We start from the raw sequence: 23,734 nt of genomic DNA, 5'->3' as shown, positions 1-23,734 counted from the left end.
CAGTGCACTTGTATAAACCACAGAACAGTTAGAATTGTTTCTGCACAAATGCCCACTGCCATATTCTCCTGGGAAGGCTCCTCCCTCACCATTTGTTCCCGGAACTTTACAGTTTTTTTCCCCATGTCTCCATCACTTTACTGATCAACTGGTTTTCCAGTTAGACATCGATGTTCTTGTACATGGATTTGATTGAACATAATGGGTAAAGTGCTCAGAAACCCACTGGGAGCAGGTAGAAGCAGTGCTTCCCAGCAATTTCAGATCACTTTGCTCAAAACCCTCTAATCCATTGTCTCCCCCCCCCTCAGTTATGTAATTTCCCGCTCAGATATCTGTTCGGCTCCCCTGCCATTTCTTCCCTTCTTGACCTCTTAGTACTTACACTGCTCATCTATCTATCTATCTATCTATCTATCTAGTGGAGGTCAGCCAATCATTTAGCCCGTCTTCCAGTCAAAGCCGAGCCGGCCAATACAAAGCCTTTTTTAAAAATTTACTTCAAGCAGCAATTTAACATTTTGTGTCGGCTACCTGCCAGCTGGCTTGTCAGAGCTAGACTGTAATTAATTTTTTTTCTTTGAAATTGGGGCATCATGAGTGTGTAGGCGCATAACCTGCCCTAAGATGTCTTTTACAGTGTGAAAAGTCCACACACACACACACACACACGCATATGTTTTGGGGGTTTTAGCCGTTTATTAAGAACAAACTGGTGACGTTAGAGCCCGAGGATGATAACATGATTTGATAATTAAGTAAAAACATGTTGTTCGCGGTTTCTTTTTTGCTTTTACTTCATGAAACTTGAAACATGAAGGCTTAAACCTGTCTTCACTGATTTACTTGCAAGTGCAACTTTTAAACAAAGTGGAGTTTGTTTGCGTTCACTTTGTGCAGAGTGTGTGCATCGTATCCCGTGGATCGCTCCAGAGTGTGTGAGGAATGCCTCGTCACTGGGTGTCGCAGCTGACAAATGGGGATTTGGTACTACTCTGTGGGAGATCTGCTATGATGGCGAGGTTCCCCTCAAAGACAAGAAGCTTACAGAGGTAAAGAGCACACACAAGCACTGATGATCATCCAACTAAGTGTCCCTAGGTTTCTTTCTGTTTTTTTTTTTTTTAACCATCTCTGTCCATCCGTATCGACAGGTCAGTTTTCATGCAGCACCTTGTTCATACGTGTTTTCATGTCTGTTCTGAGCAGAAGGAGAGATTTTACGAAACAGAGTGCCAACTGGCCACCCCGGACTGCACAGAGCTAGCTGAACTCATGACCCACTGCATGAACTATGACCCCAAGAAGAGACCTTTCTTCAGGGCTATTGTCAGAGAGATGGATCAGCTCATAGAAAAAAGTATGTCCGAGTATGTCTGCACGTTATATAAAACCATTTTTTATACTTAATAAAGAGGCTGCACATATGAAACCTGAGCAGCATTAGATTTCAGTCATCATATTGCTACTGTGTCCAGCTTTTATTCGTTCTAGACGCTCAGAGTTGAAAAATGTTTAATTTAAGCCAATAACACTGCATAAGACTACAAAACAAGTGAAGTACAAGTTAAAACATTGTGATCTATTTTTGTTTGTTTTGTTTTTTAAATATCGGTATGGTACCTGAATGTGAAGCATGCTTTGTATCTCATGGAGTAGCAGGCTGTGAACAGAGTTGTTTACACTACTCAGAGGTTCTTGAGGAAGTTCACTGGGTGCATCGTCAGAGATCAGCCCCTCAAATGGGCCCCATGGCAGGATATTATACTCTCTTCTTCCACCTGCTGGTTAGAATTGGATACTGCAACCCATTTTACTCAAGCCAGTTTTATCATATAATGAAACCCTAAGGGACAAACTTATTTCAAGCTACTATAGTTCTCACTGTTTGTGAGTATTGTTTGTTTGTTTGAATTTTTTGTTAGAATTAGGTAAATATTCAAAATGATGACACGTAAAAGGTTTTGCCTGAGTGATATATTGTCCTGCCAGAAGTAGCCATTTCTGTGGAAACATGAGTAAACAGGTAATTACATAACCACACCGAGTTCTAGTGAAAACGTCGACATTGTCGACCACAATGGACTTCCTATGACACAAGCGTGCATGTGCTGTGGGAGGGACGTGCTGTACTCAGTGTGCCTAATGAATTTACCTCTTTTTGTTCTTTCAGACCCTTCTATCAAACCCCAGCCAACACCAGATGTTGACCCCACCATGTTTGAAAAGAGATTTCTCAGGAAGATCAGAGATCTGGGAGAGGTACAGTGCTGCTGTGTCTAGCTTCATTCGTGTTGAGCCAATCATAGGATTCATTTTGTTAGTAATTAGACTGACGTACAAAAAACTTGGCCACTCAGCTGACATGAAAAATGGCTTTATTAAATATAAGTCTATTTGGTCCAGTGGGTGTAAGCTTACAGGTATATATAAATATATATATTGCAGTAGCCCCTCTTTTTAGGGGTCACCACAGCAGGGTCACCTCCATCTATCCCTAGGACCTTCAAAGCTTCCCTGCGATCTGAGCATAACAGAACTAGATGAATTAAACGAGCCAATGGATGAAGTTTCCCATGTAGTTGTTTGTCTGCTGTTTAGTACTTAAAATTTGTTTCATGTTTCTCGTGCAGGGTCACTTTGGTAAGGTGGAGCTATGCCGCTACGACCCTAGGGGGGACCGAACGGGCGAGCTGGTGGCTGTGAAGTCGCTGAAGCCCGAGAACCGAGAAGAGCAGAGCAACAACCTCTCCAGAGAGATCGACATCCTGAAGGATCTCTACCATGAAAACATAGTCAAATATAAGGGCATTTCCCAAGAAGAAGGTATTCTGTCCACTGCATGATGATGATATTGAAGATTTTGAATGTGTTTTTAAAGTTAGTTTTTGAGAGAGAAACTGACATAACCGAATATTAGAAGTTAACTTTTAGTTTGACTCTGTAAATTCAGCGAGGACATACTTGTTGTTGAAGACCATAAATAGATTCTGGAGTAAACCTTCAGACCAGCAACGAGTGTTTCAGTTTTTCGAAGATCAGAATAAATAAATATAATATCATGTATACACACAGTCTCACTGCATGTTTTTATGAATCTATAGGTGGTCAGGCTATTAAGCTGATCATGGAGTATCTTCCACTGGGCAGCTTGAAGGAGTATCTGCCCAGAAACAGAGCCAGGATCAGCATCCCCACCTTGCTCAGCTACTCTGTGCAGATATGCAAGGTAATGCACCTTCTCTTCAGTTCCTTCAATTCCTTTTGGTCACTCTGAACCTGATGAAACATGACACTGTGTTTAATTCATTTTAGGGAATGGACTATTTGGGATCTCAAAATTACATCCACCGTGACCTGGCTGCCCGAAACGTGCTGATGGAGAACGAGACGACTGTGAAGATTGGTGACTTTGGCCTCACGAAGAGCATCAAAGATAACGAAGGTTATTACACAGTCAAGGACGAGAATGACAGCCCTGTTTTCTGGTAAGTCAAGAGGACAACAAAGAGATAATAGCTGAAAACCTGTGTGTGTGTGTGGTGGGGGCGGGGTGTCAGATGGTAAATGAAACGGATTGATAGGATTAATATAAAAAAGGCACATAAGGGCTCTTCTTTCTAGCAATATATTGACTCTGGTGTCAGCTGGCAGATAATTAAGCCTCAAGGATGTGTTTGCACTAAAATGACAGAAAAATGCACACTATGTCAGTCCGAGTTGTTTTATTCTATGAGGACATTAATCTCTAAAGCAGCTTTAATTATTATTTTTTAAATAAGATAACAAATAACAAGAAAACAGTGTTTAATAGTGGTGAACTATTACTGTTGTCCAACTCGCACACACGTCACCAAAAGTGACGTCACATCCGTTGGCACAAGCCATGCTTTGGTGCTGTTTGGGCCGGGTCTGCGCCTCTCAGGTTTCGTAACCTTGTGACGGTCCCACAGCGACACAAGTGTTAGATTTAGCTCTGCTGTTAACATACAGTTGAGGACACTATATGTTGCTCAGTAACCTCTCAGTATAGTGGAAGGATGAAGAAGGAACTGTCACAGTGACTGAGCCTTTATGCTTTTTGTGTTTCAGGTATGCTCCAGAGTGTCTGACTCTCTGTAAGTTTTACCTCGCTTCAGATGTTTGGTCCTTTGGGGTGACGATGTATGAACTCCTCACTTACTGCGACTCTGCCAAGAGCCCGATGAATGTAAGTGTGCAGCACTTTCATTACTAATATTTCCTATCTGCGATTCTGCATTAAGTACACATACTGTGCCAGTCGTGTAAAGTAAACGGCACACACATATTTGTATGTAGCAGATGGTGTTGGTCTTTGGCCAGAGTGGCAGATGATAGACTCCACTGTGAGCTTTCCAAAGTAGCTCGAGCCAGTGCTAAGAACTCATTTTATCATTAACATCTTTTTACATCAGGCTTTTTGCTGCTACCAGAAGCACTAACTAATAAACCTGCACAGATTAGAAAGACTGAAGAATTATGGAAGCTAGAAAATAAAAGCCATTAAACCTGCAACACAGAGTGCGCATGTTCAACACTGCTATGACTAAAGTTGTATTTCCATGGCCCACATCTAAATGAAAGTAGAGAAAGCCCAGCGTGTAGCATATTTTCCCTTTGTAACCTCCCCTTGTCCTTACCCTCACAGTGCTTCCTCGAAATGATTGGTAAAACTCATGGTCAGATGACTATCATCCGATTGGTGAAGGTGTTGCAAGAAGGAAAGAGGCTGCCGTGTCCTAAAGACTGTCCTGACTCTGTAAGTATTACCAGCGGTAATGACTTGGCTTTTTTTGTTTTTATTTACACAAATTCAAATACAGCATATTGAAAGAAAAACAACAGCCACAGTAGGCTTCAAGAGAAGGTAAATATGGGCCTCTTAATGTGAGATGCGTTGTATTCATTCATTGTGAGTTTTTTACCTTAAATAGTTGACATTCATCTGTGCATTGCTGGGTACAAAATCGAGACGTTCTCACTCGTAATCCAGTCATTTTTACTGCAATCACCAGTTTTTCACTCACAAACTGTGTTTCTTTCATAACTTCGCTTTTTAAAGAAGAACCGTTAACCACCGATGCTGGTTTTAGATATCTTTTTCAGACATTGCTACAGAAACTGCTGATGTCGGTTTCTGTAGAAATGTCTGATTTACACGAGATGTGGATTGACTTCCTGAAATATTGCTAATAATAGCAGTATCTTCACTGTGCTTTTATGGCATACTTCAGTAAAGGGGCACTCATTTCTTTCCTAACCTATTTAAGCAGAACTAAATAGTGAACGGTTTTAATTGTAATCTTTGGTTTTATGTTAAATGAAAATGATTCAGTGAGTTTTAACATGCAGTCAGGTCACACTGAGGTTGCAGGCATTTAAGCATCCGTCCAAGGAAACCTGACAGCATCAGATGTAAAAGTGTAGCGAGTCAGAGCTGCTGCAGTTTTGTTAGATTTTTAATTTTTAACAAAACTTCTTTTTCCCTGACAGGTGTATGAGCTGATGCGAAGATGCTGGGAGCAGTCACCCGAGAGGAGGATCACCTTCAAGCGCCTGATCGAGGAGCTCACCACCGCTCAACAGCTCGCCCAACAGCAGCAGCAGCAGCAACAAAACAGCCAACCAACTTTCTGAGGCGCTTGCAGTGAAGCTGACTTTGCTTGCCAGTCTGGATGCAAATGGAGATCCTGACCCCCGCCCCTCCTTCAGATCAGCATCTGCTTGTGCAGCTTTATTGTAAAGTCACGCTCCTTCATACTCATGTTTAAACTTTTAACTACCATGCCATAGTCTGCTATATTTTTTAAGGTTTTTATTTCACATATATTCAGATTTTGTGTTTTCAATTAAGAGTATTAGAAAAATATTTTAGCCTATTCTATACTACATGACCTGATCGCTTACTTCCAGCTGTCTTGAATATTATAAACGATTTGCACTGTCTTGTGGCCCAAAGACCTTCGAATTATGCAGGACTCTTGATGATGGACAATGGAAAGATTTTTTAAAAAGGTCAAGGAAGGGACTCTTTTATGCCTGCATTTAATGGTTACATCACAGCCTTATTTCGGATGGATAGCTGGCAAAATCACGCTAGAAAAGCTCACGTGGATGGATGGATGGATGGGATAAAGAAGATGGAACATAACCACAGATATCCAAGCTGTGGCTTCAGAGTTTTGTGCCACTGCTGTTTTGTTTTATGGACTCCTCTTTTTGGGAGAAACTTGCCAGATTTGAGCCTAGGAATTATGTGTGATAAACATCTGGATTTGCTGTTCGTGATGTGCACATGCAGTCACAGAGAAGTGGCATGTCATTAGAGCCAGTAGTCAGTCAGCATTTTTCCTTCCACCCCACTGTTGTGACTGTTTTACAGATTAAATATTTGCACGGTTAAAAACCATCAGTTCTTACTTGTAATTTCACGTTTTTTTCCTGATTAACAAAAAAATTAAGCAAAATCTTTTGAGTGTTTTGGGAATTTTGTGGACCATTTGAAAAAATGCAAGCACTGCGTTTGCACAAGAACAGAAAATCTGTTATTTTTTCTGTTCTTTTGATGTAATGGATGGATCGGTTATATCTTAACAGTCGACTGTTATTTGTGAGTACAATACTTGCGAGAGGCACTTGAGGGCAGTACAACTATACTTTTCCTTTTCTCTGATGTTATGGGGCTTTTAGTCTGAACCACAAATATTATATATCAAATACATAGACTCATTTTAGAGCCAATTCTCACTACTGTGGATTGTCTGTGAAGGAAGTTTAGATGATGTAACAAAAGCAAAAGTGGTGATTTTATACATTGTGTGCATGCCTTCCCCCCCCCCCCCAATTTGCTAAAAAAGTATAATTTCTCCAACAGTCATATCGTCTGTGCATTTTCCAGTGTATACGTGCATTTATCCATGTGTATGTTGTATCATTTGAGCAAAGGGCTTTAGATATGCAGCCAGAAACTTTGCACTCAGTCATATATAACAACCCCAGAAACAGTAGAGTCTACATAAAGGCGACAACAACAGGAGAGGGATGTGCTTCAGCCCACATTTTATTTAGGAATGTAAAAGACAATTCCTTCTGCTCTAAATAAGAGAAAAGAAATATATATTTTTCAAAAAAAAAAAAGATGTAAGTATAACTTATGGAATTTAAAATGATCCATAAATACACCATGAAAAAATAAATAAAATCAATGTTTGTGTCGTGTTTTGTCTGTCAGTCCAAATTCAGTATCATCACCTTCTGAAAACAGCTGGTTCTGTACATTACAGTTTGCAAGTAGGCATGCTAAGATTGCTCTAGAAAGACCTTATTCACAGTAAAACAATATCAATGTAAGTGTGATATAAAATTTTTGCAAAATCTAATGTATATTTCAGGTCAGAAAAAAACAAAACAAAATAAACTCCACATACTTAAAAAGCAGAAGCTGTTTACAAAGCAATAAGCAACAGCAAATCCTAGATTCATCTACAGCCATTAAAATGTGTTAGAAAAAAACCCTCAGAAATAATTTAGTATTGCAAAGCTTTGTGATCAACACACACACGCAGTCATTCACTATTGCAAAGTCCAGCATCAACGCTGGTCTTGTGTAATACGCAGGATACATATTGAGTACAGAGGCATCGCACTGATGCTGAGAGGGAGCTCGGTTTACACAAGAACAGAAAGAAAGAAAGAAAATTGTGGATTTGGCTGTGTTTGTGCAAATTCTACAAACAAAATCACAATTCAGCTAAACTGCACAAGACACAACATTTTCTATTCTAATGGAAACGGAGCTCTCAGACAATCAGCCCGACTGTTTTTCATGTCATTTATATAGCTCCAGACTATTAACAACTCCTTTTTTTTTGTTAAAGTTGCATTTGCACATAGTTTATCCAGAGCTCTAAAGTCTAAAAATCAACCACGCAACACAAGACTGGAGAGCATCCTTTAGTTCACATGTACAATCGTCAGGAGGCCGTCACATGTAGCTGGTGGTACAGAGAGGCACAGAAAATAAAGAAACTGCCCTTTATCTTATCAATCTAAGCCATATAACAATAATCAATAACAAAAAAAAGGAACTGGAACTCAACATTAGTGAAAGCCTTAAAAATACTATTTGTACTGTGAATGTTGGGAGGAAGATTATAATATTGCAACACAGGTTCTTTTTTTTCTTTTTTTTACAACATAGAGAAAAGAGAAGTGACACCAGTGAATCTTGACCTGTAGGTTGTGATGGGAGGCAAATGACAAAGTCAAAAATGTTGAGTTACTACACTGCACCAAGCATTTGAATGCACAAATTAAAAACTCTCCAGAATGCAAAGGTTTGGTTCAGGCACAGTGAAACCAAAAGCCTGTAATTCTCCCCAAAAATCCTACTGTTAGCACAAATCATTAAGTATTAACAATGTGCCTTTTGTCCTGTTTTCCTCACAGTCTTCCTGTTAAAGGGGAGTTTTTCCTTCCCACTGTTGCCAAAGCTCTTGCTTATATGGGGTCATGTGATTGTTGTAGGGTCTTTACCTTAATATAAAGCACTATTTGTATAAATAAAAGTTAATTGAACAGAGCCAGCACCACAGCACCCCCTGGTGTATGTGTTTACACAGACACAGACTGCATTCACTGCAGTGTATCATCTTCAGCTGTGTGAAACTGCCAGACGTGTCACGGTTTCTGCTTTCTGTTTGAAGGCTGAAGGCTACTGAGTATTCAGTCATGTCCAAGTTACGTCTCTCAGTCCACAGTTAAGGCTGCTGTCGAACCTTTGTCAGAGCACATAAATGTTTTTCTGGGTTTGTTGAGGAGGCTGGATGATTCACTCTACAGGCGATAAAATAACACGCCTAATTATATGAATGTCTTATTATGTCTTCATCAAGATTCAGCTCTAAATAGAAGAACTGTGCCAGAGCGAAGGGGGGAAATGGTGTTCGAGAGTCAATCTAATACTCATACTCTACCAAATGAGAGGAGACATTTTCCAGTGTGCTGGAGTATGAGTATGTGTGTGTGTGACAGCTCTACAGGTACATGCAACATGCAGGAGTCTGGCAGACAGAAACACATCACTGAGCAAGGAGACAGAATTTTAAAAAAAGAAAAAGATATTCCTGCAGGCTGAGTAGCTGAAGGCAGCTGGAGTTGTTTATCCATCGCTCTCTTTCTTTCAGCCCGTCTCTCCTTACTCCCATTAGCTGCCAGAAGCCCATTTTTAGAGAGCTTCAGCCCCATAAGCGCGTACACAGCGCCAGCTAAATTCACCCCGCCGGCTCAACTCATAATGTGCAAATTCAGGAACGTTAAGAAAGCTTCGAAACAAGGGAGGTATTTACTGAAGGGATGACAAATGGAAGTTTGGAAGCTGTGGCAAACACAGTTTAACGATGCATATCTGCTATTGGTAGATGTGCGATGTTCACGAACAAAGCAGAAGCGAAGGAAGAGCTAAAAAAATAAAAATAACTCTGGGCTTGAAGTGAGGATGGTGTAGCTGTTTCTGTAGCAGCCCCAAAGGACAAAACAGGGAGAGAGGAAAAAAGGGAAAAAGCCTAAATCTAGACATCCCAAACAAACAGGTGAAGCGCTACAAAAACAGACACCAGCACACAGGATGGACTCTTTGACCTGCGCAGACAGGTGAAGACAGAGAAGAGGAACAACTGTACACTGTATATTAAGCAAACAAAAATGGATGCTGTTTTGTGGGATAGCTTTCACAGTTTAGTGAAGCTGCAATGGTTTAAATTAGAAACCACACGGCAGCACGTCAATTACAAAGTCAGTACTGAAATCATATCCTGTTTTTTCATTTCACTACAAATAGAATCACACTTTACTAAAATACACACACTGAAGACGACCTGAAAAAGACAGTGAGACCTCAAGAGCAAAAAAGTAGGATCGTTTTCTTAAACCAGAGGAGTCGCCCCCTGCTGGCCATGAACATTTTAAAAAAATGCAGGTCGACTTTTCACAGGCCCATCTTTTATTTACAGTTTATGAGCCTGATGGGCCTTGTAGCACTGCTCCTTATTAGTGCCCTTTAAAGATCCTGGGACTGTAACAATTTCTCTTGTAACCTTTGTGTTTTTGCATGTTTAACTTCATTGTTGTGCTTTCTCACACTTATGTGCTTAGTCTAAAGGGGCCTCTGCATACTTCTATTAGATGCAAATGTAATCAATAACTAAAAACACTTCTTACAGAACACGTTTGCTCTGTTTATCCCCAGTGGCTGACGAATAAAAGCTTGAATAGTGGAAGGACAAGGTCTGTGTGAACTGGGCAGAGAAGGACAGCGGGGTGTGTTAGCTCAACAATGCCACCTGTTTAATGTTACACCGGCTAACATGGCTAACCCTGAAATATGAGAAGAAGAATAGAATTACTGCCAAGTCTTAATTAACCAGTACATTCAAACAATGGTACTGCACTGAATCTCATTTCTTCACTTAGATTATTGGGGGCTGAGTTCCAAACTATTCAGACAATTCCCTCCTGAATTTGAATACATTTTCTGGGAAGTTTTATAAATAAATAAACATGTACTTTGTTTATAGGTACTTCTGTGATAGAAAACAAGGTCTAAAAGATCCAAGCTTCATGAAATTGAATGGATTTAGTCCACAGTTTTCAGACGTTCTGCAATATTGTACATAGTAACGACACTACGCAGATAAAAAAAGATGACACAACTGATGAAAAACCACTAAAATAATTCAGGCGTCACTGACTTTAGTAAGAGGATCCAGACTGGACAGACAGACAGACAGGAGAGCAGAAAAGCAAACAGTGCATTTTAAAGTCTGCTGCCTCAGCTGTTCATCTACAAAAGGCCTTGCTCATAACACACACATAGAGGCTGACATAGACGGGCGCTTCTAACTTAAAAGAGGTGAAGGTGAGAGCTGTCACCTGACAAAAAAAGAAGAAGAGCAGAGCTGGAGTCCAGCTGGCTGCCTTTATTTTATTTTATTTTATTTTATTTTAAAGCACTCGGTGCTGGGAAGAAAATCAAACTGTGGCCCCGAGACAGGTCGCACAGCCAACTAGTCCAGACGACCACATCGCCATAAAATCTACTGAAGCACTTTGAGCTGATTCACAGGACACCAGAGCAAAGCACAGTACAGCAGGGGGGAAAGTAATCTATTAAAAGAAGTGCTTGAAAGGGTCACGTGAAAGCTGATTTGACTGCTGACACAGACTTCATGGGCCAAATGAGGTTCACTCTCCTTAATTTCTAACAAACGAGCCGTCTACGAGAACAGCTCAGCAGATAATGAATTTATCTAATGTGCAAATTCATATCGCTGCTGTGCCTTTAAATGTACAGGTATATAACGGGGGGGTACTGGGACAGACATATGGTGTGAGAATGCTCACATGGTTTCAACTGCTCTACTCCTCCACCTCTGTGCCACGCAGCTCTCCACGTGTACACCTTTTGTTTCCCAGAACCGGCCAATCAGAAGGGAGGGTAGAGTTTTTAAGTCCGTGGATGAAGCCTAGTGTAAGCTGAGAATCATGCAAAGCTACTCTAGAGTCCAAGATCAACAACGTGGAGGTATGAGCAGAATAAGGCCACTTTAATCATTTGGATGATGATTAGGCTCCATGAGAGGTGTTTTGAGTCCCAGCTTTAGTTACAAGATTTCTGCCTGGTGACTTTTCAGTTTGTGCAGGTATATAAAGCTGCTGCTGTATTCAGGGTTGCACCCATGTTCTCAAAATGAACTTCAAAGAGAGGTTTAGGGGAATGTTTTGGCCCATCTTAAAGTTTCATAGCCTTTAAATGGCTAATAAAATAATAATAATGATAAGAAAAGAGGCGGTCCGATAAAATGGGGCGGAGCTGTGAGATGGGGAAGTTGTGCGACAGTTTTCACTGGCTTCACTGTAATCTGAAGACCTGCGACATCATGGAGCACGTGAGAGTCCATTTATTGCAAACCACAGAAAGCAGACAAAGACGGAACGGAAAACAGGAAGGCGAGCTTGCGTGTTTATTGCCCTTAATTTACCGTTGTTTTTTTTTTCCCCATTTTGAGCAGAACGTGAAGACAGACAGGAAAGAGGAGAAAAGTTTCACTTTGCGCTGCGCGAACGGCAAGATTGTTTACACTGCAAACTTCTGCACAAGTTCTACATTCAACCTTCCAGCAGGAGAAGTGCGAACCTTAGTTATTGCCAGTTTGTTAGACACAGAGGGCCGCATGCACAAACCTAAAATCCAATGAATCCTAAAATTATGAATAAAAAGTAAAACCTCTCCTCTGTAATGAACACTGCACAAATTGCCTGGATACTGCCTGTGCCACAAATATCTCACCAGCAGAAAAATGCACATTAAAGTGGACCTATTATGGTTTTCTTCATCACATACAGCATCTATGCTGTGACAATAGTGTGTGCTCATATGAAATATGAACATATTTTCAAATAATCAGGCATTTTGTTTTTGAGGACCAATCAGAATAAAGTCAATCTAAAGAGGGGGCGTGGTCTTTTTTCAGTCAGGGGATGAAGCCCAGTGTAAGCCTGTAAATCATGCAAAGCTACTCTAGCAGAGTCCAAGATTGTCAATGGTGGTAATGAGCAGAATAGGTCCACTTTGATAATTTACCCCAAAACACACACATAAAGAAGACCCTCCCTACAAGCATGAAATTAAAGTGCAGAAACTCACATGCAAAGCAGCATGTTAGTAGCATCTCGTGTGCAAAAAAAAGAAAAAGAAAAGAGCTGAAAACCGTACAGACCATCTTATACAGCATACAATCTTACTGTTTTATTATAACAGCGACTTATGCAATATGCACACCATGCAAATGTATCCAAAATGACTTTCCAATGTCACTGCCAGTTAAATCTCTCAGTAATGACTAAATGCTTTTGTTTTTGGCTAAAAACAAACCGCTTATATTGTTTTTTAAAGGTGATCCTGAAGCTGTTTCACCACTGCCAGCCATCAGTTGATCATTTCATCCAGCTAAGATTTGCTACTCACGAGAGAAGCAACAGCACATGTTTTTTAACAGCGATTTGAGTACAACTTTATTCGCAAAAGCAAACACACTCGAAACCTGCTTTGATTAGTAAATTACTTGAATTGCCTTGTAATATTATTATATTACAAATATATAACAGTATAGGTATAAACAAAACAAATCAGACACTAAAAGGTTTTACCTTCATTCATGTTGTACAACAGGCTCGCAGAGGAGCTCAGAAACATCCATTGTATGTGATATTGTCTGTTACACATGGCTTTATATATTCTGTATTACACTGCACTATTTACACCAGCCTTTTATTATCCATCCAGTCATTGTAAGAAAAGTCCATTCATTGAGGGAAGCTTTAAATTAAGGGCTTTGATTGGTTTAGGCCCTTTTTTTTCCTGATGTGCTCCCAAACATTGGGATTGAAATGGCTGACATTTCCTACAGATACAGCAGAGCGGCACACACACACTCGCATAAATACGCACACACGCGTACTCTAAGTCTCGGAGGGGGGGGGGTTAAAGAGTAACCTGGTCTAATAAAAAGAAAAGAGAAAAAAGAGGGAAGCGAGAACAAAAAGATGTCAGACTGGCTGACAAATCAAAGGGCGAGTGTGCGACATCAGACACGTTCAGTCTTTTGAAAAGAAAGGGAGACTGGGATGGGGGGAGGGGGGGTGGGGTAGCTGGCTGCATGGCCAGTCCTAAGACAGTTTCAGAGGCAGACGGCGGGCCGCCCTGCTTGCAAATACAAAAGCTGCTTGTACATACAGATGCAATATACTTCAATTTACATGATATATTAGAAAAATTGTACAAGATAATAGTAGTTAAGTACAGTTAACACACTGACTGTGAAACAACAGCTTAAGTTAAAGAGTTAAGGCTTGAACAGGACAAAAATAACACTGTGTGTATATATATGTGTGTGTGTGCGTGTGTGTACATACGTGCCAAGATCAAAGAGCACTATGGCTTCATTTCACTCGAGCCATCTGCAAACCTAAATCTTTCAAACTCAACACTGACTTTTGTAGGACTGCAAAATGGCAGCCACAGAAAGGCCACTAGAGGGAGCTGTGACATCCAGCAGACATCCAGCTGTTTGCGCCTCCCTCCTCTAAGCTTTTAGGCTTCAAGGTGGTTCGGTTCAAACTAGAGCCTCTTCCTCTTAAAGTAGTCAGCGTACTGCCCCCCCAGGCCTTGCGAGTGCTGCCCGATGTAGGCCGCATCGGATGCCGTAACTTCCTGCACTGCCAGCTGAGGATACTCCCTCTTATGGCCCCTCGTCTGGTTCTGATGGGTTAGAAACAAGAAGAGAACGGGAGGCAGAGGTGAGGAGGGATTATGGACATTTGACCTGGACGTGTATGAAAACACTTATAGTTGGAAAGTCACCGATAAAAACCATATATTTCATTTTCAAATACTAAGGAAATCTTTTTTTATTATCATGAAAGGGTTTATTGTTTATCCCGGGAATATTACTCTTGGTTTCAGACCATTTTACCAAAAATATATTGTCACAACTGCCACTTCACAGAGAGAAGCTGAAAATTTTGTTTTATTCATTTAATTCATCTCGGGACTTCGGTTGTCCACTACTACAAGTTTCTGTGGTCAGTGTATTACTTGACATAAAAAAAACCAAGTCACTAAACATTTTGTTTTCTGCATCTTACTAAAACAAGTGCAGCCTTGCTAACGATCTGCAGGAGATTAACCCCAAATTACTGAAATGATCAACTAACATAGAAGGTCGGTGACAAAGAAGCGTACAGGTTTGTGCAATTTTGACGAATAAGCAAAAATCCTGAATTTGCATGCATTTGTGTGTAGTAGCACAAACAAATGCAAATCTTTGAGGAGATGACGCTTAGCTCAGACGTCTGGCCCCGGTCTGTTTACGTCACTGTGCACTCTCTCGCGCTCTGTGAATCTCTTCCACCTCCGTGTCTCCTTGAGTGGCTTTAACGGCCTTCAACTATGCAGGGAAAAACATAAATAAAAGCTGCACTGAATGGTAGTCTACTGGTTGACTTAAGAGAGAAAAAAGAGGAAATAAATTTTTAGCAAGCAGCCTTTCTAACACTGCACTGTTAGGTTTGAAAGCAGAAACGTGTGGAGCTACTTGCAGCTAATGATGACCAGCACAGAGCTTCAAATGAGAACTGGTATTTAAATCACTGGCAGCACTGACATCAATCTGTACATGTCACACTGCTGCCTGGAGCTCAGCTTTATTGTTTTTAGTTACTGTTTTTGTGTTTGTTTCAGTCTAAAGTGCCTATTTCCTGTTCTTCTTTCACATTAAAAGGCCTACAAGGAAAGGAACGGATTGTAACGTTTGACCCAGTATAGCAGCTTTTAATTTGAAACATCTATGCAGGGAGCATAGAGCCACATCCCAGCAATTTCTCTGCGTTTGTTGTAAAGCAGTCGCACCCTCAGCAACTCTTTTTTTTAAAGCTAACCACAGACAAATACTCCTGCAGTACAGACAATAATCTCTACACATATTTCTTATACTAGCAACAATTGCCCTACTACACATAAAGGCATACAGAAAAGGTTAGCACAATATATCACTTTTCAATTCAGCAGGATGAGCAGCAACCCCCTCCTCCCAGATCCCCACTGTCAACAACGAGTGCAGCGCTCTAATATCAGAAGCTGTGAGGAAACAACAATCAACATTTCACTTAGCTGCAATATGAAATGTTGAATTGTTGTTATTTGGCCCAAGACGAGTGTGTCATGATTTCAAAAAGAAATGAAAAGGAAGGAGAAAAAAACCCCTAAAAGAATGGAGACCAAAAAATGTGTTTCGTGTCTGATACGAGATCATGGATTGTTCTTTACTTACATAGTAATAGGTGTTCCAGTCCGCAGCAGCGGTGTGTGCGTGTGTGACAGGGTTCGGTGCGGCCGCAGATGGGTGCGGTGCCCCGAGGAAGCCGGGCATTAAGGGCAGCGTGCTGTAAGCTGGGAGCACAGCGGCGGCAGGTAGGACGGCCGGGGGAGGAGCCGCGCCATTACTGACCGCGTGCAGAGACACTCCCAGAGGCTTACACACCTCCACCTCCTACAGGAAACACAGAAACAAATAGTAGTAGCTTATTTATTGATACGATTCAAAGGTATACTCAGGACACCAAGGAAAATGGTCTCTGAAGCCATTTTTTGTTGCCGTGTTACTGTTTAGGTGCTGACAGAATCTCATAACATGAGAAAATAATTGACAAAAGTGTTTTATTCATGTTAGCTTTTCTGCCCTCTAGTGTCTGTTATGAGGCATATCAGGCAGGCTCATTCAACCGGCTTCCTGTCACAGGGGCTTACTCTCCGAGGCAACCATCCCAAATCAAAATATTCATGCCGACATATACACAGCTCAATGTAACGCCTTTGTCAAATGATACGAAGGATTTCTCAGGCAGAGTTATCAAAATTTCCACGAGCTCAGGACGCCAGGGTCCAAGCCAGCTGTGCAATAAGATCTATGACATCATCTTCTAAGAAAACATCTTACATGCAGTCGTGTTTCCATTACGTCAGAGGACATTACTTTTGCCTTATACTTATTCATCCTGGAGCCTTACTCTAACTAATTATTCCACCAAAAAGCATTTATGATTTACCTCAAAGAGACTTTTAGTCCCCAAAAGGGAGGCGAGTCCCCGATTCATCACAACGTGAAACTGATCTATGTCCCCCCACAAGTAATGCACATATGCTCACATCCTCCAGCAGCAGCAGATAAGCCTGGATTTGGCTGCTCATTGTGTGTGGAGACGGCTGGGATCAGCTGCTGGGTGCAGAGTGATGCGTTCCCTCTAACAGGGTATCGGTGTCGCCGAGAGGTCAACCTCTCCAAATAAACATGCGGATGAACTTCATGTTAGTGCCAGCGCGTGTAGATAGCTTTCACTCTGTCTGCAGGATAGGAAGCTGTTTGAATTTTTCAAGAGCTTCACTTTGTATCTGTGTGTGTGTGTGTGTCCGTATGGTCACAGACAATCTAAATGAGCTTATCTTACCCTAATATGAATTATTTGTATGTTCTAACTAATTTAAGAAGACAAATGAATAACTTGTGTAAAAATGCTTATCCCTGGGACACGCTGGGTTCGTTAGCTTTGCTGATACATGCATGATAACTGAAGTGAATGGCTACGGAGGCTGGGTGTGTGTGTGTGTGTGTGTGTGTGTGTGTGTGTGTGTGTGTGTGTGTGTGTGTGTGTGTGTGTGTGCGTGTGCGTGCTTGTTCATGCGTATACTTGTGCACAGGATTTTGTTTTCTCTTCTTTTCCAAGCAGCTAGTTGAGGGATAAGACCTGGTCAAGGGAGCCATGTGTGTTTCAAAGAGTTTATGGTGTGCGTGTGTGTGTGTGTGTGTTTACCTTGCTGGCGTAGCCCTGATTGGCTGTTGCTGGCTGGGAGTAGTATTGAGTGACTGCCTGCATGTAGGAACTGTAATCTCCATAGGTGGACACAGCTGGAGTCTAGAAAACAAGATTTCACATCCATTGTAGTTTTGTTGTGTTTTTTTTACACTGCTCAAAAAAATTAAAGGAACACTTTAATTTTTAAAGGAACAAATTAGATCTCAAAGGGAAAAAAATCATGCTGGATATTCATACCGAATTTGGACTGGGTAACGTGTTAGGAATAAAAGGATGTGATGGAAATGAAAATATTGAACCTACAGAGGGCTGAATTCAAAACAAACAAAACATTTTTTATAAAAGTGAAAAAATGGCAGCGGCCAGTACTACCCCTCCTACGTTTGTTCCCAAACTTGACCTCTGACCTTGATGTTGAGGTCGACGTCACTGAGAGTGGAATTCATTCAGGATTTTAAGTAGATGCGCCTATGGTAGCAAATTGAAATTCCTATGTCGCCCTGTTCTCAAGTTAACGCATTCACAGACTTAGGTTGTCCGTGTTAAGGGCCTTGTCTTTGGAATCTCCTTCATGTTCTTAAGACTGTGCTGGGAGACACAGAAAACCTTCTGGCCATATGCCATCCTGGAGGAGTTGGACTACACGTGCAACCTCTGCAGGGTCCAGGTATCACCTCACGCTAACAGTAGCGACACTGACCCTAGCCAAATACAAAACTAGCGTCAAACAGTCAGAAAAGATGAGGAGGGAAAGACTGTGAGTGACCTCCAGCTGTAAAACAATTCCTGTTTTGGTGGTTGTCTCATTGTTGCTCCTCCAGTGCACCTGTTGTTAATTTCATTAACACTAAAGCAGCTGAAACTGATTAACAACCCCCTCTGCTACTGACCAGATCAATATCCCAGAAGTTTAACTGACCTGATGCTACACTGATTAAAAAGTGTTCCTTTCATTTTATTTTTTAGCACCGCAGCTACTTTTTGTTAGTTGCAAAATATTTTAAGTTGCTTGCACAAAGAACACATTTACAGCAAACTGAAGTGGACAGGACTCTGATGCGAGGATGGAGAAATGAAGGAAATACATTTACATGGAAATACATGGATCAAACAAAAAACAACACGTGGCACAAATCCCACACGGTCACAAACAGGTGTGTGTTTGCCACCTGAGTGTGCTCCTTGCTGTAGTCTGCGGCCGTGCTGTCCTGTGGCGCGGCAGTGCTGTAGCTGTGGGCTTGTGCCGCCTGATAGTGCTGGTACCACTGCTGCATGGCCTCCTACGACACACACACATTACCAAGCATGAACAGTGCTTTCTTGTCTTTGCGTGATTGTTTTTTTTTTTTTCTTTGCCACCTTTTAATTTTTTTTATGCGTCTCATTAAGTATTGTTCCTGCTCTCCAGCGTTTCGCTCCTCTGTCTTTGTCTTTCCAGACAAATTAAACCGACCGTTTTATTGGTTATCTAATCATGACTCATTTGTTTGGATGAGTAGAGTGTAATTAACATTTCAAATGGGGTTTGGTACTTGCTGCGAGCATCAGATATGTCACCTACTGCTGGAGGAGGAAGAAGCGCAAAAAAGAAAGAGAAAGAAAGATGACAAACAAGCAGTAGAAGGGCTTTGGGACTTGTTCTGAGTGGAGTGTTAGGCGTGAGAAGGAGAGCAGGGACAGATGGAGACACGCAGTGCTCGCTGCCAAATCCACTCTCATTCTGTCTGTCCAAATATCCATACCCATTCCCATCTCTTCCACCACCCTGCCTCCCCTAGTTACAGCTCATCCTGTCTCTGCTGCACCCATCCAGCCGCGCTTTGTGTATCCATCCATCTACTCAGCAACACATGCATCAATAGCATATTTGAGGCCCAGTAATGCCTGTTCACACTAACTGAATGTACAGACCCCAAAATTCAGCATTCATATTTGTGTAGTGTGTGTGTGTGTGTGTGCACACGTGCATGTGTTGTAGGGCAGGACCTGTGTGTATGCTTGGTTGTACTGGCTGTAGTCAGTGGAGGAATCTGTGCTGTACGGGGCAGCGGTCGTAGCTGCTGCACTGTGGGAGTAGGAGCCGGAGCCCTGGGAGACCACAGGAGCGACTGAGCTGTTGTAAACTGCAGAGCTGGGTTGTCCTCCCTGGGCTTTGCTCCCCACTGAGCCTATGGAAGAGTGGAAGGGAGAATGGACGACAAATGATGTGTTAATAATCATAATGATGTGATGATTATCACACAAACTGCCCTTTTTTGTAATTTAGTGTATTTTTATAACATTTCCCCACAATAAGTTAAATACTGGAAGAATTAGAGACAATTCAGTATATAGAGACAATTATAATCTAGAACCTGTTTCATGTTGTTCATGATTGAGATGCTCTTGGACACTTTTGTACGTGTCTGATATGAGGTTTCCAACTGATTTTATTCATTTAGGTGTTTAAAACTGATCTGATTAACAGAGGTGGTAGAATTGATCACCGGCTGACCTGAATTGCTCTTCTTGAATAAAAAAGCTTGACTAATAAATGAGCACAAAATGCTTTTAAGTGCTGCAAAAGCCAGGATGTGAACTCTGGTGCAAAAGCTTTATGGTTGTTGTGCGATCGTGTGCTCACCTTGCAGAACTACCCCTGGCATTACACTTGCCAGGTTTAGGTAAGGATTAGAAGGCAGCCTGACTTCTTTAGGAGGATCGCCCAACAAAGAACTCTGTCCACTGTTTACCTAAAGAGAGACAGGTGAATATAAAACGTATTATTCACACTGCCACCAACAGGAACTGCAAATAAAAATCAAGTTTTAGTTTTTAGAGGGGTTTAAAGGCAATTACAGCTGCTTTCCTTTGCTTCATCTTTATTCCAAACATGTATCACATTGTGGATTTAATGAAAAATACTGTGCTACATAAATTCTAAAAAATACTGATTATACAAACTTTACATGAGGCTCTAAAGCTGACTTTTGTGAGCTACTGAAGAGCTAAAGTGATGGTGGAAACCTGTGAGGATTGTCCTCTCTAGTAATTACACTTTCTCTCTATTAAAGGGACTTCAGAGAAGACAGTACTGGGACTGGAATCGTGTCCCCTAAGAACCTCGGCACTGTGATTATTTCTGTACACAGACTTATAAGAGATAATGATGTTAGTGTAGTCGTACTGTATTTAATCCTGGCCCAGTCCAGGAGATTTAGGGAGGTGTTTTAGAAAGAAAACAGACAGGTGGGTACAGGTTGCATTACAGGCATTTTCCAAAGGTAAAGCGCTCAAGGGACTGAGGCTGTTTATTCAAAAAGCTCCCTTGATATTGTGTGTTGAGGTTAAAAGCAGACAACACTAATCAGGAATAAATACTCCCTTCCCCCAAGAGACAGAGAGACTGCAGGGTAGAAGGAGTTAGGACCATAACAAGCATTTCTAGAGATAAGTTACAGATCGGTTTCACAGAAAATATCAACAACTTGCATCACAGTTGGAGTTCAAATATTAATTTGTGCAGCAACGTACACATAAATATAGAAATTAAAGAATTACACCAATATCTTAAGAAACTTCCACCAAACATTTGATCAGGCGACAATTATGTAATACTGACAACGAGGGCCAGGTAATGCTGCCTCGTTTGTGAGTCTGTCAAATTACACATTTTGAAATGTTAAGACTGTATATAAATGATGGACGTAGCCAAGGGGACATCATCAAATGCTTTGTGAGCATTTTGACTGTCGCCATCTCAATATTTTTTTAAAAGCACACATCCAATTAAGGGGACGATCTGAGTAAGTGAGAGCACTGCAAGGTCATAATTTGGCAAATTTTCAATCACAGGGTAGCTCCGCCCTGAAGCATCCAAAAATAAATATCATGTTGTATTAAGTAAGAACTGAAATGGTGTAATGATTGAGACATACAGGCCCAGTCTAGGTTTACAACTGGACTTCCTTTCAGACTTGGAAGGCTTTTATTTACAAGTATTTTGTATTTGCTTCACACATGCAGATTTTCGGTCGGTGTCCTCACCAGGGGGCAGCTGTCTGAGCTGTTGTGCTGGCCTGTTGTCGTGTAAACTCCTCCAGGGGGTTTAGGCGGAGGCGGGCCAAGGCCTGAGTTACTTATACCCAAGGAATAGCTCTGTCCCTGCGGTTGGGCGCTCACCATCGTCCCTGGAGGAGCTGGCTGCCTGTTGTCACAGCAGGTGGAAGAGGAAGAAGAGGAGGAAGAAGAGGAGGAAGCAGAAGGGGTCGTAGTCACAGAATGGGTGCTGTGGCTAGGTAGGTCTCCTCCTACAGCCCGACCCTGGAGGTACGGCATGACACCTGCTGCTGAAACCACTACTGTGGCATTGTGGGTAGATGCTGGAACTGACTCCTGTCCCAACTCTGTAAGGGGAGATGACAAGAAAGCAAAAAAAAAAACCAAAACAGGAGGAAATGAAAGGAGAGGTGAGTGATAACAGAAAGTTGAAATTCAAGAAACAGTAAAGTAAAAACATAGTATACAGAAAAAAAGGAAATGAAATGAAGGGAAATAAAGGCACGGTTGGGAAAGATGCCAGATAAACATGCGAAATGGCTTTCACAGATGACCATCAGTGTCTCCGTCTCCTCAGGACACAGATGAATCGCTCAGACGGCTGGAAACTCAGCCTGGCCGTCTCTGCAGAGCCAGATGTAATATTTGAGAGCAAGTTTCCCGCTCATACATCACTGCTTATCGTGTTTATTTACAGCCTGCCACTTAGCTCTCCACAATCCCAATATTTCACTCACTCCAGGGTTTAATAACACAAATATGTACACATGCAACATAGTCCCATACAAATGTACACAGGCCAAAAAAAAAAAGCACAAACATATAAGTAAAAGATGTACATACACACTAAACGTGAACATACACGCACAGTGGCACTTATTATAAATCCAATATTGCTGTGACAAATGGCCTCCATCGCACAATAAACGAATCCGCTCTAACAAGCCTTGAGCCAACATTCCCCAGCAGACACGCGCACCGACAAGAGACACGCACGTTCGTATGCAAAATTGCAAACTCATGCATCCAATCAAAGAGGGACACACTCACAGTGGTGCACAGGGGCATGATTGTTTGTTTTTATGCACATAAAAAGTCTGCGGTATATCATTTCCATTTAAAACAACACAGCTTTTCTCAGCTGGAGATTTGAATTGTAAATCTGCTGCAGCTTCCTGCGCCGCACTGTAACGTACACCTGGGCGAAATTCAGCAGTCTTTACAGGGACAAGCCCGACACACGGGTCAGAATTAGGAAAAGGACCCACAAAATTTATGGCTTTCACTTTAACATGAACAATATTTTTCTGGGACCTTAGAGCCTTCATTATTAACAGGTAAAATAGAACAGATTCTGGATTTGGCAGAGAGAACAGACCAAAAGGTTACACTGTAAACAGTAAATCATTGATTTTTAGAAAACTGGTACGTGGAAAAATAAAGGTGGTGTTGTAGGAGCGCTACCAAGTTAAAATGTTAATAAGACTCTACTTTGAGCTGCTCCCTGAACCAGCGACCTTCACAGACCTTGCCAAGCAAATGTGTAAACCGCTGCACTCTGGAGCCACACAGTTAGTTAAACTATTAACATGCTCCCTCTCAAGAAAAAGACAAAAGTAGTAGAGCAAGAAAACCAGAAGCAAACACTAAATTAGGTATTAACCAAAGCCTGAATGCTTCACTGTGATTTAATTTGTTTGCAATAATTAAATGAACTCATCTGATCAGGGTGCTTGTTACCCATTTACCTGCTATTAAGGGGTTGCCACAGCGGGTAATTAACATTTTGATTTCTTACACCGGACGCACTTCCTGACGCAACCCCACAGGGATTTGTGTCTACTCTTAAATTGTGGCTGTTTAGCGTGTTAGGTAAATGTGTAAACCACTACATAATGGAACCCGTTTACCTGTAGGAGAGTCTCCCAGGAGGCCTTTCCCCAGCTGCACGAGGCCTGGAGGTCGCAGAGACAAGGCTTTCTGCATGAGCAGTCTGGACGGGTCCCCGAGCAGACTGGAGACCTAATAAAGGGGAAATGAAAGAGGAGAAGGAAGAGTATTACAAAAAAAAATGGAACAGAAAAGCAAAATCAAAGAACAATATCATAAAAAACAAAATTGGAAGAGCATGAGCGAGATGGTCGTTATAAACCAGACAGAATCCACCATGGAGGGCTGTGCTAGCTATACAATGTTGTGTTAAGTAGATCCAGAGCATCCAATCCACAAAGGTTTTAGAATTACCAGG

General features: G+C 41.5%; 2 protein-coding genes across 4 annotated transcripts in view; one reads left to right on the top strand and one right to left on the bottom strand.

Moving 5' to 3' along the window:
* The window catches only part of jak1 (Janus kinase 1), a 37,672-nt gene extending 30,433 nt beyond the window's left edge, over positions 1-7,239 (top strand). For all 3 annotated transcript variants that reach the window (XM_084910032.1, XM_084910031.1, XM_084910030.1), the window contains exons 17-25: positions 901-1,052; positions 1,210-1,360; positions 2,174-2,262; positions 2,634-2,826; positions 3,105-3,229; positions 3,316-3,488; positions 4,093-4,210; positions 4,670-4,780; positions 5,515-7,239. In XM_084910032.1, the coding sequence (XP_084766158.1) occupies positions 901-1,052; positions 1,210-1,360; positions 2,174-2,262; positions 2,634-2,826; positions 3,105-3,229; positions 3,316-3,488; positions 4,093-4,210; positions 4,670-4,780; positions 5,515-5,658 (1,256 nt within the window). In that variant the 3' untranslated portion in view covers positions 5,659-7,239. The remainder of the gene's footprint in view (positions 1-900; positions 1,053-1,209; positions 1,361-2,173; positions 2,263-2,633; positions 2,827-3,104; positions 3,230-3,315; positions 3,489-4,092; positions 4,211-4,669; positions 4,781-5,514) is intronic.
* Positions 7,064-23,734, bottom strand: part of raver2 (ribonucleoprotein, PTB-binding 2) — a 101,260-nt gene continuing 84,589 nt past the window's right edge. The window contains exons 9-16 of the mRNA XM_084910039.1: positions 23,397-23,508; positions 21,475-21,833; positions 20,072-20,180; positions 19,435-19,616; positions 18,618-18,728; positions 17,446-17,547; positions 15,909-16,127; positions 7,064-14,338 (exon numbers count right to left, since the gene is read on the bottom strand). Coding sequence (XP_084766165.1) covers positions 14,198-14,338; positions 15,909-16,127; positions 17,446-17,547; positions 18,618-18,728; positions 19,435-19,616; positions 20,072-20,180; positions 21,475-21,833; positions 23,397-23,508 — 1,335 coding nt within the window. The 3' untranslated portion in view covers positions 7,064-14,197. The remainder of the gene's footprint in view (positions 14,339-15,908; positions 16,128-17,445; positions 17,548-18,617; positions 18,729-19,434; positions 19,617-20,071; positions 20,181-21,474; positions 21,834-23,396; positions 23,509-23,734) is intronic.

The sequence above is a fragment of the Perissodus microlepis genome, chromosome 17 (genome assembly GCF_051167445.1).
Source record: "Perissodus microlepis isolate ML-2025 ecotype Zambia chromosome 17, ASM5116744v1, whole genome shotgun sequence".
Classification (NCBI taxonomy): Eukaryota; Metazoa; Chordata; class Actinopteri; order Cichliformes; family Cichlidae; genus Perissodus; species Perissodus microlepis.
Note: the sequence above shows the minus strand (reverse complement) of the source record. Positions and strands in the feature narration are given on the sequence as shown.